The 17,667-nt window shown below is 38.5% G+C and overlaps 3 protein-coding genes across 4 annotated transcripts; 2 read left to right on the forward strand and 1 right to left on the reverse strand.

Moving 5' to 3' along the window:
• The first annotated feature begins 3,877 nt into the window (after positions 1-3,877).
• On the forward strand, positions 3,878-11,527 carry nek4 (NIMA-related kinase 4). Of its 2 annotated transcripts, none has more exons than XM_015959543.3 (16): positions 3,878-4,102; positions 4,644-4,910; positions 5,005-5,202; positions 6,093-6,200; positions 6,420-6,574; positions 6,685-6,820; positions 8,297-8,866; positions 8,946-8,990; positions 9,080-9,217; positions 9,321-9,485; positions 9,671-9,737; positions 9,833-9,945; positions 10,097-10,185; positions 10,305-10,519; positions 10,589-10,725; positions 10,912-11,527. In XM_015959543.3, the coding sequence occupies exons 1-16, from the start codon at positions 4,013-4,015 to the stop codon at positions 11,008-11,010; spliced, it is 2,592 nt and encodes an 863-aa protein (XP_015815029.3). In that variant the 5' UTR covers positions 3,878-4,012; the 3' UTR covers positions 11,011-11,527. The 2 variants fall into 2 exon arrangements, with proteins under 2 accessions (XP_015815029.3, XP_015815030.3); XM_015959544.3 differs by having other exon boundaries at positions 10,592-10,725.
• A 168-nt stretch (positions 11,528-11,695) lies between these two features.
• spcs1 (signal peptidase complex subunit 1) lies at positions 11,696-12,891 on the reverse strand. Its single transcript, XM_015959546.3, has 4 exons — positions 12,734-12,891; positions 12,188-12,247; positions 12,026-12,112; positions 11,696-11,915 (listed from the first exon to the last, which is right to left on the reverse strand). Exons 1-4 carry the CDS (start codon positions 12,767-12,769, stop codon positions 11,790-11,792), a joined length of 309 nt encoding a protein of 102 aa, XP_015815032.1. The 5' UTR covers positions 12,770-12,891; the 3' UTR covers positions 11,696-11,789.
• A 459-nt stretch (positions 12,892-13,350) lies between these two features.
• glt8d1 (glycosyltransferase 8 domain containing 1) lies at positions 13,351-15,915 on the forward strand. Its single transcript, XM_015959545.3, has 9 exons — positions 13,351-13,566; positions 13,728-13,826; positions 13,927-14,137; positions 14,216-14,333; positions 14,425-14,509; positions 14,585-14,697; positions 14,789-14,955; positions 15,064-15,176; positions 15,494-15,915. The coding sequence occupies exons 1-9, from the start codon at positions 13,551-13,553 to the stop codon at positions 15,715-15,717; spliced, it is 1,146 nt and encodes a 381-aa protein (XP_015815031.3). The 5' UTR covers positions 13,351-13,550; the 3' UTR covers positions 15,718-15,915.
• Positions 15,916-17,667: the final 1,752 nt, after the last annotated feature.

Below are 17,667 nucleotides of genomic sequence, written 5' to 3' on the forward strand. Positions count from 1 at the left end.
CCTTCCCTAAAATTCCTTAAAACATTACAAGGATTTTAACAAAACCGGTTCCTACAAAAACCTTCCACAATTATTCAGTCAAAATATTAACAATTATATCCTCTAATGTTTAAAAATGCAATTAACACTTTATAAAGTAGACCACTTCTTGGAAACAAATTGTCCAAAATGTAGGAATCTGCACATTTTTCCCTTTTTTGTTACATATTTTTCTATTCGTTAAGCAAATATGTCCTCACAACTGTAGTATTCTGTATTGATTTGTGATGAATTACTGAAAATGATGATTTGATGACATGTAAAATTGGAGCTGAATCATTTTTGTACTGAAGAATTGTACGGCCCACAGCTGCTGAAACATCATTAACATATACTTTATATAGTAATGTTCCCAGAATGGAACCCTGAGGCACTCCACATTGCACTCAACTCTAAAAGGAAGCTATAATTGTAACAAATCTGTACCAATAAGCTGAAATAAATTCACAAATATCACTTTTAAACCCCACAGCCAAGAAGAGTAACAAAGTTTATTTTTTATTTTATAGTAACACAAAATGTTTTTAAAATGTAGAATGTGTTGCAGCTTAACTAAGCCTGCTTCTTCTACTTTCATGTATGCATGGTGAAAAGAAAAGACTTGAATTGTTGCCAAAGCACTTTTACAGTTAGTTTTTCAGATTTTTCAGGTGAGGATTGCAATGAGGGAAACCTGACTTTAGCCTAGCATTAGCTTTGAGCATGAAAGTGATGCTAATTTAAACCCTTTACTTGAAATTATAATTGGTTGGTACGTCTTAAATAACTTCCTTTTTTTCTAATTGGTACAAGCATAAAAAATAATCATGAATTGTGTTCAAACATGTAAATATAAAAATATTGATGTACAAATCCATAAACTTCTCAAGGTCTTACTATTTTCAATAATAAGGTAGTTGGAATAACTTATCAGGTGACTTGGTATAAATGCATATCTATTCATAATTTAACTGAAGTGATGTTTTCTCGTAGGTACATCTTTATATTTAATGTTGACTGACTACATTTCTATTCTCTGCCATGTGCTTCACAAACAAACGGGGCTTCTAGTTACTGCTCATATCCTCCAGCAGAGGCAATAATACCCCAGTCAATAAGCTATCATAGTAAGTAAGCTGGCCTAGAGACAGAGCCGTGGCTTTTGTCGTGTGTACTTGGTGCATTGTAATTAAATCAACTGTACTGCAAACTCAGCTATTTACTGGATTCATAGACTTTCTTTTGCACTGTGTCTGCAGATCTGTGAAAATGTTACATTTGCTGAAATTCTTGTAAAGCTGCATTCTGTCAAAGAAGAAAGATTCATTAGGGCTATTTGTTCGGACCTTTTTTCAGTTTTTTTTTTTCTTTGTTTCTGAATCAGACTGTTCTAGTTGAACATGTTTTGTAACAATGTTTGCGTTTACAGAATGAAATAACATCACTTTTACAAGTGACTTGTGTGTGTTGTTTTTTGATTGGTTACTGAAAAACGATGAAAAAAGAATAAAAATGTTTGTGCGCGAGTGTGTCTTTTGTGATGAAATACCAGAGGTGTGGACTCGAGTCACATGACTTGGACTCGAGTCAGACTCGAGTCATTATTTTAATAACTTCTGACTTGACTTGATGAAATCTATAAAGACTTACGACTTGGCTCGGACTTGAACACCAATGACTTGCGACTTGAATCGACTTGCATCTGCTGACTTGATGATGACTTGAGCATATTTGATATTTTAGCACAAAAGTGGCACAACCTGGACAAAAATCATAAATCATTCTTTGTTCTGGGTTTACTGCTAAATGCAGCAGCAGTTTGTTTATAATCAGTTTCAGTTCCACATTCTGGTTGTTTGAGAAAATAAATGAAGCTTTAAGAAGCTTTATTTCTGGAATTTGTTTATTATCATTGTCATTAAATTGAAGGTGGACAGATGACTTGAAAATTGAAAGTTAAAGACTTGGACTTGATTGTCCTTAACTTTGACTGGACTCGAGACTTAACTGGAAAGACTTGTGATTTGCAAATCAGTGACTTGGTCACACCTCTGAGAAATACATCACTGGATGGATTTTGATTAGACTCACGCACTAAATAATTGTGTGAGATTGCAATGTTTAACAGTTATGATAAATATTTATTACTCCATTGTTCTCAACTAAAATGTTTCTTAGTTTAAAACTGTTGTGAAAGGTGGTGCAGCATTTGCAAGAAAATGTGTGGGCTTTAATAAGCATCTTTTCTTGTTGTTCTCTTTCTCAGTTAAGGTACTTTATTCCAATTATTGCCATAAAACGTGAGAGTTTATGAAAATGTGCAACACAGTCAATAAAAACATGGAAAGTAGATGATTTTAAGGCATACTATGCAACTTTTTCATATTTTTAAATCATTTTCTTGTGCCAGCATGTGCTAAAATGACCCTTTACAGGTTTCATGAAATGTCACACAGACCCCCCACCACCCCCTGTGGCCAGAATACCACATTTGCAACTTCAGAGTGCTGGACCAGTCTGTTGGACTTAGAAAAAAAGTGAGCTGACATACCTGGCTCTGCAGTTTTCTTCCAGCATGTTTCGTTAGATCATGAACACAACGGATTTGTTTGATTTAGTAATGAATCACTCATGTAGACACTAACGAAGGCTGCGGTGACATTTCAGCGGTTAGTTTAAGGTGTTAAAAAGACGAACGCACAGCGAAGAGATGAGTTTCATTTTTGGTTCTATTAAACGGACACTAGGGTGTGCTAAAAGTAGTGATGCACCGATATGATATGAAATTTTTTGGGCCGATATCCGATATTGAGATTACTGTCATGGCTGATAACCGATAATTGTCGATACTGATATACTGACATTAAGGCTTCTAAAATCAGCAGATTTTGTATAGAATGGAAATTATTAAAGCTGAATTTATGTTATTATGTACACACACATTTATGTTTCTGAGATGATTCACTGTTTAGTCACTGTTAATATGACTAAACAATTACCCCCCCTCCCCCCGAAACAGCAAACAAATGGAGACGAAATGGAAAAAATAGTTGTTAATACCGGCCCGGTTTTATTAATTGAACCGATACCAATATGTTAAAAAATCACTAACTATCTCTGCTTTTAATTTAATTTAACTTCTGTTTTTTTAATCAGCGTTTACTCTATTACACAAGTTTGCAATTTTTCATTTTTAATTTTTCTTTATTTTTCCAGAAACCATTTTTAGAACAAAAGCATCAAACCTAAATATATATGTATTGTTTTAATTTATTTTTCATCCTGCTCAGGGTCACAGCTGTAATCAGCAGAGATGGGGATTGTAGCTTCAACAAGTCATCTCCATGTCGTGTTTTTGTTCTGCTCAGCAACTGAACCAGGTTAATTCACTGTGTTGACCATCGACATAAAGGTGCTGACTGAAATCACCTGGTTCAGTTGCTGAGCAGAACTAAAACACGACATGGAGATGACTTGTTGATGCCACAATTTCCCATCTGTTCTAATTATATAAATAATGGAACATGTGGAGTATTTGAGTCATATAATCATAAGTACTTTATTTCCTACTTTAAATCTCATATTTATGACATACTTTGTGACCATTATCTATTTATTTTTCTTTTGGGTGATGGAAATGGGTTTTTATGGAGAGAATGGAATGGGAACCAAATGTAGAAGTATTTGCTAACTGCAGAGAAGTGCAAAAAGTCATTCAACAGGCTGTGAATGCGCCTGAGCCGCGCTCTGGCCGCTAGGGGGCGCTGTGGTCTAAAGTGAGCATCATTGGCTCTTTCACCCCTGCGTTGCCTAGTGATGACAAACTTAGGACTGCTGCTGATTTCCTGCCTGTTCAAAATCTCGTCGCTGACACTGAGCTAACGCTACATTTTTACGGATTTCATCTGTTTATCTCGCCAGTTTTGCTCAGCTATGTTACCGTTTAGCATTTGTACCCTTTGCGGAAGTGCTGCGTAATATTAAGAGGTGAAGAATGATGGATAGGTATCTTTTCATCAGAGTCGTTGGGAAAGGCAGCTATGGGGAGGTGAACTTGGTGAAACACAAAACAGACCGAAAACAGGTATGAAGCGGAAAGAGCGGACTCCAAACGAACACACAACTCATATAAAACACTTAAAAAAAACAGTTTTTGGTTGTAGAGACACCAAAGTACAGCTAAAGATGCTAAAAGTGACGTCAGTGATTTGTTGTTCTTCATGGTTGAGATTTTTTCCAGCGAACTAAATAATTAATTAATCTGCTAACCTTGAGATTAACCTTACGATAGCATCAGTTTTATATTTTTAAACGTGTAAAGAATGTGCAAATAATAGAAAATGATCTAATATGTAAGTAATTGTAAGCAGACATCCTTTTAAAAGCCACTGTGGCGTAATTTACATAAGTATTTATATAAACATAGAGCTTATGATTTTATATTTTATCACGCTGAAAATCATTTTCACTTATTCTCTGAACCTTTGATCAGAAAATGTTCAAACTCATTACCATCTAATTGAGAAAGCCTTTTGTTTACATATATGACATGATTAAATCTTATTTGTTTCTTCTTTGTTTAGAATGTTTGTAGATCATTTTCTAAGTGTGTGTCGTTTTCTCAGTATGTCATAAAGAAGCTGAATCTGACCACCTCCTCCAAGAGAGAGCGACGTTCTGCTGAGCAGGAGGCACAGCTCCTGTCCCAGTTGAGACATCCCAACATCGTAACTTACAGAGAATCTTGGGAAGGGAATGACTGCCAGCTGTACATCGTGATGGGTTTCTGTGAAGGAGGTGACCTCTATCATCGGCTCAAACAGCAAAAAGGGGCACTGCTGCCAGAGAAGCAGGTTGTAGAGTGGTTTGTCCAGATCGCCATGGCACTCCAGGTACAGCATCTTCTGATACTGATCATGTTAGGATAAACATTTCACACACGAGTGTGAGGTACAGGAAATCAGGTGTGTGTTTTGTGATTTTCAGTATCTGCACGAGAGAAACATCCTTCATCGAGACCTTAAAACACAGAACATCTTTTTGACCAAAACCAACATCATCAAAGTTGGAGACCTCGGCATTGCACGGGTTTTGGAGAACCAGAGCGACATGGCCAGCACGCTCATTGGGACCCCGTACTACATGAGTCCTGAGCTTTTCTCTAACAAACCCTACAACCACAAGGTAGGATGCCATCCGTGTCTCGAAAGTTATCCAAAACTGTAAATATACCTTCATGAATTAGTTTGGACTCAGAATGTATTCTACACAAACTCAGGTCTTTATTAGATTTCACAATTTTTGTTAATTTAGTCTTTACAATAAAACTGGATTGATTTTGTTTTAAGAATAGACCAATATATTGGCATTCAGGCAGCCTAAAATTACTGCAGAATTTTACTTAAGTGTTTGTTAAGGTTCCTGATGAGCATCTCCTTAATAAATGCTCCAAAACATGATTATTAGGTGACATTTCTTTATATTTACATGTGTAATATTTAATCATTTTTTATTTTTTGAATGACTTTGGTTAAAAGTTTAATTTTAAAACTGACAAGGGCACGAAAAAGGTTTCAAGCACAGAAAGGATGTGCATTCACTGTTCATAGTGACATTTAAGCAGGTAGATGAGATGGAAAATGGAGATATAAAATCGGCCAAAACATTAGACGCACATATTGACAATCTGCTGACCATGATCTCTGTATATCGGTATCGGTAATAGGAAAATCCATATCGATCAACCTCTAGTTTATATGTTAGCTCTGTTTGCAGTAATGTTAGTTTTACTAAAACAATTCTGTTTTTTAATTATATTACATAACATCACATATTTTAGTGTTGCTCTCTGGTTGTCTGCATTAGCAGATTTATTCTACATTTTTCTGGCAGTAAAATTATTACAGACTAATTCATCAACTAAATGTCAAGAGAAAGAAAAATTTGCAAAATATTTCTTCAAATGTGTGTGTGTGTGTGTGTGTGTGTGTGTGTGTGTGTGTGTGTGTGTGTGTGTGTGTGTGTGTGTGTGTGTGTGTGTGTATGTGTGTGTGTGTTGTATATTCTGCATCTAGTCTGATGTTTGGGCGTTGGGCTGCTGTGTTTATGAGATGTCCACACTTAAACACGCCTTCAACGCCAGGGACATGAACTCACTGGTGTATCGCATCGTAGAGGGAAAGGTTTGTATCTGATTCTTTTCCCTCTGTGTTTAAGTCCAGTTCAACATAACAATTTCACAGCAGTTTTTGATCCGGTTAAACTTTCATGTGATGCCTTTTTTTGTGTATTTTTTTCATGCACAGTTTCAGTCTCTTGATGTTTGTCTTGTTTAGACATTTGTGTTCTTTTTTAATCCCTGATTAGCTCAAAGTAATCTAATTAGTGTTTTTGGTCACTAGCTGCCACAAATGCCGAGCCAGTACGATCCTCAGCTGGGAGATTTGATCCGCAGCATGCTGTGTAAGCGACCTGAAGACAGGCCTGATGTTAAACTTATCCTCCGACAGCCCTACATTAAACAACAGATCGCCATGTTCCTCGAGGCCACCAAAGAGTACGTGTTGCTGTCAGGAAATGTCACTGGAACCCTAACCCCTCATTCATTGTAATTGTTCTTTTGCCACAATAAAGAGTGAGGAGGTTGTTTGGTTTTCACCTTTCCAGAAAAACTGCTAAGTCAAGAAAAAAGGCTGCAGGAGGAAGCAGAGACTCTAGCGCCAACAGTGAAGCATCAAGTCAGCCAAAACCTCAGAAGACACATCCAAGTTTCCAGCTTGAACCTGTTGTCCGGATGAAGAAGGTGAGTTAGAGATGAACACCAAGGCTGGTTAGACTTTGCGTCCTCTTCCAAATCTTAAGCAAACTTGTAGTTTTTTCTTGTGATTTTGAGGATAGGGAGGGATTTCCTAAATTTGAGTTAAGCCCTATCCCATCATCCCACTTTAAACCTTTCAGATGAAGGATAGGCCCATGTATGATTAGAAAATGACCGTTGGCACCTGTTCTGCAAATATAAGTAATTTTTCTTTTAAATATTTTATCAACCCGGAAACAAGACATTTGGATTCAATAAAAACCTGCTCCACTCGTGTGAATTCTAGACAATTCATAACGTAACCCTAGATCCCCAGCAAAGCATCATGGACCATAAAGAAAGCAGCGTTTGTAGCCTAATGCAGGCCGAGTGCAACACCCCAGTTCTCCATTGGAGAAGCTGTTAACGAGCCTATAACACACACACACACACCACTTGGCAGGGGAAAAGATGGCTGGGATGAACTATTGTCCCAGTCCATCCCTGACTCTCATCAATCAAACTTTATAACCATTCAGCTAGCGACTAGCAGTTAGATGTACTCGCCGCTCTGGTCTATCCATCAAGTGGTTTTAGCGTTTGAAGAAGAAAACCAACTCCAGTACTAGCAGTGGTTTAACAAGCAGACAGTGAAATCACTGTCACATTCCCACTTGGTTCACGAAAGCTCCTGAAGATAATATTACACCATTTCTGCTGATTGAACTCTTCTCCACAAAGACTGGAAAAGGTTACTGCTCCTCTCACAGACAAAAATCTATTTTTGGGTTGTAGGCATTATTTAAAGTGCAGAATAGATAAGAAAGAAATCCCTTCTTCACAGCTGTGGAGATTTAACTCCCTGCTAGCTACACGGAGAGACTGGGTGTTAGTGTTTACAGTCCAGGGGAGGAGGGTTTCGGATTTGACGCTACCTGGATGGGGAGGAGCGGGCCATGATGACACAAACCTGCCCCATCCAGCCGTTTGCTATAGCTCAGCAGACCTGAAAAGGATCTGCCGTTGAGAGAGAAGAACACACGTGTGAAGCCCAAAAGTGCCTTGGGTTATTTGTGATGAACATGGTCAAAAGCTCCAAAAATGGACTTTACATGGTATAGTCCCTTTAACAAATCAGGTACACCTAATAAAGTGACCAATCAGTGTAGCTGTCATGTCATAAAATACCTGCTACACCTGACCTGTCAGTTATACAAGTCATAATAAGGCCTGAAGAACAAATTACCCTGCTTGTTCCAGCTGGTGTGTGTGTGTGTGTGTGTGTGTGTGTATGTGTGTGTGTGTGTGTGTGTGTGTGTGTGTGTGTGTGTGTGTGTGTGTGTGTGTGTGTGTGTGTGTGTGAATTTATCATCATAAAAACATTCAAGTGGATTGTTCTATTTATTATAAAGTTGTTTATGACAGAATCTTTGTTTCCTGTGAAGAGTAAATATTGTTTTGTGATGTTTTCCTTTTTCTTAGAAAGAAAACAAACCACCACAGAGTAAAAGCCGTAGCAGAGCACCAGACTCCCCTCCAGCCAGGTCATCACAACAACCCAAATCTTCATCACCTGATGTCCTGGAATCCAGTGTTGTTCCCATGGTGACTGTCAGCAACATTGATGTTGATATCCAACTGCAGCAGGGTGATGACATAATAAAGAGACAAGTTCAAAAGCCCTGGTCTGAGCCAATCAGTGAACCTGTGACTCACTCTGTGTACAAAAACAGCAAGACAAGTAGGAAACAAGATCCCTCTTTCCCTCCCTCCCCCCTGAACCCCCCTCTGATGACTGTATCAGGTGTTTCTGGTGAGGGAGGAGCTGAGAGGATTGCATCCAATGGATTGTTGGGTAATCTGCCACAAACCAAGCCAAACCAAGGGGATGTGTTTTCTGTTGTTGAGGAACGTGTGTCACATTATAAAGATGATACCACAGAGCTGCTAAGAGAGGCTGGTGTGCAGATTCCAAATCTAGAAAACATCACGATGGATGTGGACTTTGGCAAGCCAGCTCCAACACAACATTCACACACCTCAGATGTCCAAGTGAGTATCCAACACAAAACAGTCTTGTTTTCTCATCAGGTGTCACTTTTTGTGTCTGAATGCTTTTATGTGATTTAAGGATAGCCTGGAAACTACAGACAAGCTTTTAGAGCCTCTAGCAAAGGTAAGTGCTATAAAGGTGTTCTTTGCTGGGATTGTTAGGGTCAACACCTAGTGCACATAAGGTAGAAAAATGTCATTGTATTGTTTCAGGTGCCTGAATCGTCATCTGTAGCTGCTACATTAGATCAAGCCTCCTTGTGTCAAAGTCCATGGTACCTGTCAGGACCTCCAGTGTCACAGAAACACACGAACACACACACAAAACTTACAAAACAGGATCAGAAACAGGTAAAAAAAAAATCTTTACACAAACATTTACCGTAAAAATGTTAAAATTGTGTTCTTTTCAATATGATGTTTAAATAAAACATTTTTTTAAATGTCTTGTTAGCTTAAAGTGGCAGCTCAAAGACCTTTGCCTCAGCCTCCCCTCCAGTTTGGAGCTCTGGATGGGAAAAAGAGAAGCAAGAAGATGACAGGAGGTAAAAAGGCTGGTGAGACTGAAGTTTCCACATCAGCCAGTTCCGCTAATGATGGATTCTTACCAACGCCGCAGGTGAGAACCATGCCCTCACTGGTGGGTGGAATCCTTAGAACACACATCCCAAGTTAATAAGAAGTCAAATTTTTCTCACTGTAACTAAAAGTTACATCTGTAAAGTAAAACGTCCGTCTGCGATATGGACGCTGATCGGATTTACTGTGATTAAAACCAAAGTGATGGTTCATTTCTTTGTAAAGGATCGTCCTCTGACTGCCAGAGAGAGAAGACGTCTGAGACAGTCTCAGGAGAGTAGCAGCCAAGCTGGTAATCCCTCCAAACAGAGAAAAATACTCTGAAGAAACAACAGAACAGCAGTTTTTTTTTACAAAGTCAATCATCACTTCCTCTGCTTTTGTCAGGTGTTAGTGTCGTGCGAAGGGCATCTTACGATGTTGCTTCAATAAACGTTGAGCAACACAACGTCCCAGTCACTCGATCGGCCTCGTGTTCCGTCACAGAATCCAGCAGTAAGGTACCGATTCTGCTTAAACGTACCGTATTTGATTTAGATTCTAAAACTATACAGCTTTATGTAATAAAGTGCATAACAACCTAAAAGGTCAATCAGAAGCTATTTAGGGCAGATTTCGTCTATGTTGTGTTTTGTATCGTTTTGGTTTCAGGGTAAACTGACAGAGCAAAAGTCAGATGAAGACGAGTGCAGCTCGTCTACGAGTTCCACCGAGCGCTCCGAGGGAGATTGCAGAGAAAAGTGAGTGTTTATTTACCAAGGAGGATCTACTCGATCAGAGTGAACAAAACAATAACTTAAAAAATATCAACATTTGTAGTTTTTTCTACTCTTTAACCTTTTCACTTTGTCATCTGCAGGAATGAATCCTGCGACATGCACGATTTGGTCCATATGATGACTCAGACTTTGAGGATGGGTGCTGGAGACGGTGGACACGAGGTGGACAAAAGCAGATCTGACTCAAGCACACTGCCAGAGTTCAAACTAAACAGGAGGTACAGGGACACACTGGTGCTCCACGGGAGAGCTCGAGAGGAAGCCGAGAACCTGTCTCTCGGTGAAATACCAACAGGTTGGATACTTTTATTAGTGAAGTTATTTTGGAGCTGTTTTGTTGTGTGTTTAACAACTCTGTCTCCAGAAGGCTCCACATCCGGTCCGGCCAAGATAAGGAGAGCAATAGAGCAGCTGAGAACAGATGTGGTGAAAGGTCTGGGCGTCAAGCTTTTGGACAAAGTGTTCGAAATCATGGAGGTAGAGGACGAGGTCAAAAGAGAAGTGAGGGGAACATTTCAAACATCACATTACAATATTAAGTGTTATTTAATGGATCTAAAGAACAAACTTATTTTGAGCTGAATAAATACAATGTATTTGTTTATTTCCAGAAACAAAACTACAAGTAAATCTGCTTTGCATTTAAAACTCAGTTTACTTTTTTCTCCTGTTTTTTTTTTTTATCAGCTGTGTCTTCGTGACCAGATGGGCGATGAGAAGTATCAAGCTTATGCCGTCATGGTGAGGCAGCTAAAGTTTTTTGAGGATGTTGCCTTCAAGGCATAAAGGACTGGAGATTATATGTAGATTTCTGTTGCTCACTAACATCTTGCAACTTCAAGAAACCATTTGTCAACGATCAATCTGCGTCCTGTCAAATTACCAGGTGGTTGGTGTGGCATCGGTACTTTCTGGTAGCCTAGTGAACTAGACCAAATTCTTGCTTGGCGAAGTTTAGGATGGCTTGTCAGGTTAACTTTCTGCTGACATGCAAGTTCACTGATGACTGGAATTTTTTTGTACGGTCATCAATCCTGTGAATTATGTATATGTCTGGGTATTTTTTTAAGTATAAATTCAGAATAATCAAATACCGTTCCAATTCCCTATGCAAACCGTTGTGTTAGGACTCTGTTTTCGTGTTTATAATGAAAAGCCAAAATTTCAAGATTGTAGCCTTTATGTTCTAAGTTTGAACATAGATTTAAGTTTTGCTGTCCTATTTTGTCTTTTTTAATAATGTAAAATAGCTGTATTGTAGATATTAACAGTTGAACTATTTCTAATAAAATCCAGAAGTTAAGTTTTGTTTGCAGGTATTTTAATTTTAGGTGTTACATTGAAAAATTTGAAATCTGACAAAAAAATAAGTGTTTTGGTCACAGCAGGTTTTTCCTTATCTGAAAAACATAAAAATTAGACATAAGATGTCTATGTTGAGGATTTGTTTTATCACTGACACATTTAACACTTTTACTGTGCAAACACTTTTATTGTGAATTATAAGAGAAATTTATATTTGATTCCTCATACAAAACTGGGTCAAACTGGGGATAGGTAATGAGTTATTTATGCTTCTTCTTCTTGATGGTTTCCTGAGGCTTTGGGGGAGATTCTCCACTGCTCTCAGGTACAACTGGCTGCCAGGGCAGAGGATTTTTCCGGTACATGGGCCACGGTGGCAGGGTCAACTGTACAAAATTACAGAAATTAAATTAGTTGTTTTTGATACCCTGTATAAAAAGTTGGCATGGTGTGCCCTTAAAACTTAATCAAAACTATGTATAGACTATAAACTTACCACACAAGACACAGCAAAGCCTCCCAATACTATGTACACCGTCCACCCAAACTGCTGGATGATCAGACCGTAGATGAACCCAATCACCTGAGAAGAAATGCTGTCAGTGCACCAGACTGAAGGTAAAAACACAACACCTTATCCATATGAATAGAAACTTACCGCAGAGATAAGTATAATTCCTTGAAAAATCTGTTCAGCTAACTTCTGGCCCTTATAGTCCTAAAACACAAAGAATAAAAGAGTAATTAAACAAAACGGCTGGGATCTAATCAGCACAGTGCACATTTGAACAGAAGTGATATCAAAGTTGCTACAAACTATTTGAAAATCCAATTTCCAGCTTTATCAGTTTACAACCCATGACCCCACGTTCATCCACAAGGTATCTCTGAAAGTGCAAAATGTCTATACATATATATTTACAATAAATGCCTGTAGAGTGGATAAATACAAATAATAAAGGCCTAACACCAGGAACAATCGTGTAAATGTAACACGATTTAATAGTAACCAGCATTAACCAACTCGGATACGTTGGACATGTAATTAAATATTTTTTTCTCATTTGGACTTTGCAGAGTTAAAAAAATGAAACATTTTTCATTAGCAGCTGCTGCAGTTAAGCTAACGGGAGATAGCTTAGTAATCAAAGTTGATGGGTGCTTAATTTGTAGAGTCCGGATAAGTAAGGTAGTAAAGTCTTACCATATGTGTGGGAATGTTTTTAAATCTCGACAGCATGTTTTCACAAGATATAATCTACATAAACAGAAAAAAAGTACTCCACTCAAGTTAGCTATGCAAGCAGACTGACTTCCGGTTGTCTCGAAAAGCTACGTCCGCCGTTACCGTATCTTTGGACCTAAACTGCTCACTCATCTGTGCCTGAACGAAAAACTAGACTTTCACAATTTTTTTAAATAATACGGGTTGGGCAAAATGCTCAAAGTTACAGTCTAATTTAAGAATAGATTGATGAAAAAATTAAGGCTGTCCGCAAGATTGCTGTATAAAAAAATAACTGTTCCTGTTTCTAAGGAACGCAAATTTACTATTTTGCATTTTATTTAAGCGCTGAAGGAACGCAAATGTACTATTTTGCATTTTATTTAAGCGCTGAAGAGATAGGTACAGCGGATGTCGTATAAATTTTAATAGTTTTCTATGGTTGTAATATTTAAAACGGGTGGCATTTTCAGTCAGGCACTGTTGAACATCCTACATCTACGTGCAGCCCTGAAATAAACTTGGTGATGTTGAGTTGGCAGTTTGGCTGCATTGTGAATTTGTTTTTATGCAGTCTCGTATTAAAAACTGTCTTGTTAATGAGTATTTTAAATGTAGGCACACCATGAGATAGTTAGCTATCCCTCTTGGGCTTTGTTGTCACGTAGCGTACAGTAAATTTTCATTTTGGGGCAACGCGTAACGTTTTAGCCAACTTTTTTTTTGCTAATTTGTATTTTTTACGACGTTGTTTTGATTTTTATTTGCTCTTTGGAGGATAAATGCAACTGTTGTCATGACACTGAGGAGAGGTGAGTAGACTTAATTATTCATATTTGCTTCTTGTTCATATAATGAGTCAGATAAACATTAGTGGAAGTTAAATTATAACAAAGTAAACACGTGCTACATGGTGTCTTTGGGCACTGCTGCCTCAAGATTCCCAGCTCACTAAAAATCATGTCTTCCATAGTAAACGTGGTTATCCTTATACTACTGGCTGTTGCCTTCTTGATCATAGTTCAACGAAATCTTCTCAACCTCAGCGACTTCTTACACAAAGAAAATGCAGGTATGTTTATGTGCTGCAGATGGATTAATTCCCCTCACACGCGGTGATGATAATCAGCCAAATATGCGCATATGTCATTGATGTGATTGTTTCCACCCAGATGCCAGAATGATTCTTCCCTTTGAGTCAGAGTTGTCTCCAAATACTAGACTCGATCTGGACAGGAAAGGGGAGGAAATCCCGGTTCTCATCACTGCTTCAGAGGACAGACTTGGAGCTGTGATTGCTGCAATGAACAGTGTTTACCAGAACAGCAAAGCCAATGTGATCTTCACCATTGTGACCACAAATGACACAGCCGATCATCTCAAGTAAACACTTCACACAGTTATTGATAAATGTGATTTAAGTAACTTGGTTTAACACATTTATTTATATTTTACCTACAGGTTGTGGCTGAGTCGGACAAAATTAAAGAATGTCAAACATAAAATCATTGTTTTTAACCCAGACCTTCTCAGCGGGAAGATATCAAAAGATCCAAAGGTGGCAGAGAGTTCCACACCGGTGAGAGTGATAAGTCCTCCACAACCAAATAAAAACAACTCATTCTGCTGTTGTTAATACTTCCAAATTTAATTATATTGTGTATTTTAAGTTGACTTTTGCTAGGTTTTACCTGCCTTTATTCATACCTGAAGCAGAAAAGGCCATCTACTTGGATGATGATGTCATTGTGCAAGGTAAGTATCTGCCTCAAAGGATGACAAACCATAAACTATTTAAAGTTACTATATTTATTTTATGTTGGAATTTAGGAGACATTCAAGAGCTGTATGAGACCAACCTGAAAGCAGGACATGCAGCTGCCTTCTCTGATGACTGTGACTCCACATTGGCTAAGGGCATCATTAGAGGAGCTGGGAACCAGGTGATCAAGTCTCACAAAACCTGTTTAGTTGTCTGCGCAAAAAGTATGTTGTACAAGTTAACGACTAATTGCATGAATTTTAAAAAAACAGAACAACTATATAGGTTTCCTCGACTTTAAGAAGGAAGCGATTAAGAAACTTGGGATGAGGGCCAATACTTGCTCGTTTAACCCGGGGGTCGTTATCGCAAACCTGACGGAATGGAAGAACCAAAACATCACCCAGCAGCTGGAGCACTGGATGGAGCTCAACATTCAGTAAGTAACTACACAAGTGAGAAAAGAGGCTTTCTTTAGGAGCACTAAAAGAGAAATCAGAATCAACTCTGCAAAAATGGAAGAAAACAACTGTTTTTCTTTTTCCAGGGAGGATCTGTACAGTAAAACTCTCGCAGAAAGCATCACTACTCCTCCACTCCTCATTGTTTTTTATAAACATCACTCCTCCATCGACCCTTTGTGGCACGTGAGACACCTTGGTAAGTTCTGGATTAGTATTGATTTTAAAGAAACTGTTATCTGTTTGGAACATTACAGATTCCTAAGATACTGCACCTCTTGTGCATGTGACTAGACTTTTAAAGAAATATTTATGAACAAACATTCTGGGATTAAAATCAAATGTTTGGATAACTGGAGTAATTATATTATTGTATCTTTCTGATAATAAACATGTTTGGCTTTGAGATTCAGGTTAAACAAATAAAAAAAAGCTCAAATAAATGTTTGACATCCTTGCCTGTTTATGCGAAAGGGTAAGATTGCTGCTAACAGTAAAACAATGAAATCATTTCAGGTACCACAGGTGCTGGAAACCGCTATTCCCCCCAGTTTGTGAGAGCTGCCAAACTCCTCCATTGGAACGGACATTATAAGCCCTGGGGGAGAGTGTCCTCCTTCCCTGAAGTGTGGGACAGATGGTTCATTCCCGACCCCACAGGAAAGTTTCATCCTGTAAGAAGGCTCCAGGAACCCTTGGACCAACTCAGTCCCAGCCTCAAGAGTAGGGTTGGGCATTAAGCATAGAGTATTAATTGGAATCGGGACTAATTTTGATTCCCTGTCTGATCAATGCCTTTCAGAGGCGATCGTGCCGCCTGTCTGTCACTCCTACTTTGTAGCTGGCAGAGACCTGAGTGCAGCATCGCATCCCCTCTCAGAGAGGAACTAAGGTCTTAATCCTTGATTTGTCATGTTTTGGATCTGTGGACATTCTTACATTACCATGAAAACAGATATGGTCTTTTAATTATTTTCCGTCACTTGCTAATGTTTATTAAAATTATGATGAACCACTGAAAGGAAACATTTTTATGATCAGTTGCTTTAAAAACACGTTTTCATCGTGTACGCCAGAGTTTTACCTTCACTGGCTGTTCTGAAACAGGGTTCTGAAACCTTTTGTGTTTACAATTCTGTCTTCTAAAGGATTTTTTATAGTGATTAAAAAAGCCTTTTCAAAATTTGAGCTCAAACACAGATGGTTATTTTTGGATACTGGTGTTCAACTTTAACCTCTATTATTACTTCATCTTAGCTGCAGTGGAAAGATGATCTTGTCATTATTCCCATGAGCAGCAGCCTTCATGACTTCTCAAAACCCACAAACGGAAGGATTTGGATTTTTAAAACAAGCTTTGAAACGTTTAATGGAAACACACTACAGTTTTAAATAGATTCAATCCTCTTAGAGAAGAAAATTTACAGAAAAACAAAATGTTTACTTCAGGAACATTTTCTATCGCTTCAGGTTGTCAGTAAAGGTGTTTCGTGTTTGTGTGATGATGGTAAATAATTTCATATTTTAATTTAGCAAAAGTTTCCGTAAGTCTAACCCTGATCCAAGTCATCATACGCTTTGTTGTTGAACAGTGGATTTGAACCTTGAGCACACCATTACCCAAACCTCACTGCGGCGAACACTAAACACTAGCAAAAATGTCACATGCAGTCTTTTTTTACATGGTCTTGCTGTTGTAAATGTTTTTGTACAATAAAGCAATTTAAAAGGTTTTTCTTGTCTCCTCAATTCAACAACAGCACCAGGAAGCAAACTTATAGACCTGGGGGTATGGTTAGAGCAAGTATGGTGACAACTTTCACACAAACTCCCATCTCCCATTATGTATAGTGGATGGACACTAGCGAGGTTTCATGTGTGCAGATGTCCATTCTGTGTCCAGAGAGGAGACGGTGGGGAACTCCACATGGTTTCTGTCTCTGTAGACCGTCTGTGGGTGGAGTACAACAAAAACACGAGGTAGGGGACATACCGGACTAGATGCTGAAAGTAAACCACCAAAAGGCCAGTTTTCTAGCTCTTTGGGACATTCCTGTCAAGTTTCATCCTTCAAAGACAGGTGTAGGTCAGTCTGCATCAGAGGCCCAAGGCATCACTTTCAGGATGGGGTTTCTGTACTGCACAGCCAGAGATGAGTGTGATTATTTCCACTGTGTCCATAAAGCCAAGAGCATAAGGCCCAGGGTGAGGTATTCAACGGTGAGATGTGCATACAGGTGCTGGCCAGTAAATTAGAATATCATCAAAAGGTTGAAAATATTTCAGTAATTCCATTCAAAACGTGAAACTTGTACATTATATTCATGCAATGCACACAGACCAATGTATTTCCGATGTTTATTACGTTTAATTTTGATATTTATAGGTGACAACCAATGAAAACATCAAATCTGGTATCTCAGACAATTAGAATATTCTAAAGGCCAATGAAAAAATGTTTGTTTCTCTAATGTTGGCCAACTGAAAAGAATGAACATGAAAAGAATGTGCATGTATAGCACTCAATACTTAGTCGGGGCTCCTTTTGCCTCAATAACTGCAGTAATGCGGCGTGGCATGGACTCGATCAGTCTGTGGCACTGCTCAGGTGTTATGAGAGCCCAGGTTGCTCTGATAGTCGTCTTCAGCTCCTCTGCATTGTTGGGTCTAGCGTATTGCATCCTCCGCTT

Source organism: Nothobranchius furzeri, chromosome 3 (genome assembly GCF_043380555.1).
Source record: "Nothobranchius furzeri strain GRZ-AD chromosome 3, NfurGRZ-RIMD1, whole genome shotgun sequence".
NCBI lineage: Eukaryota > Metazoa > Chordata > Actinopteri > Cyprinodontiformes > Nothobranchiidae > Nothobranchius > Nothobranchius furzeri.

Coding starts and splice junctions, on each gene's coding strand:
- nek4 (XM_015959543.3), top strand. CDS start 4,013: ATGATGGATAGGTATCTTTTCATCAGAGTCGTTGGGAAAGGCAGCTAT. Junction 5,203..6,092: donor ACAAACCCTACAACCACAAG/GTAGGATGCCAT, acceptor TTCTGCATCTAG/TCTGATGTTTGGGCGTTGGG. Junction 6,821..8,296: donor CTGTTGTCCGGATGAAGAAG/GTGAGTTAGAGA, acceptor CCTTTTTCTTAG/AAAGAAAACAAACCACCACA.
- spcs1 (XM_015959546.3), bottom strand. CDS start 12,769: ATGCTGTCGAGATTTAAAAACATTCCCACACATATG. Junction 12,248..12,733: donor AAAACATTCCCACACATATG/GTAAGACTTTAC, acceptor TTTGTGTTTTAG/GACTATAAGGGCCAGAAGTT. Junction 11,916..12,025: donor GCTTTGCTGTGTCTTGTGTG/GTAAGTTTATAG, acceptor AATTTTGTACAG/TTGACCCTGCCACCGTGGCC.
- glt8d1 (XM_015959545.3), top strand. Junction 13,827..13,926: donor CTTACACAAAGAAAATGCAG/GTATGTTTATGT, acceptor GTTTCCACCCAG/ATGCCAGAATGATTCTTCCC. Junction 14,956..15,063: donor TGGATGGAGCTCAACATTCA/GTAAGTAACTAC, acceptor TTCTTTTTCCAG/GGAGGATCTGTACAGTAAAA.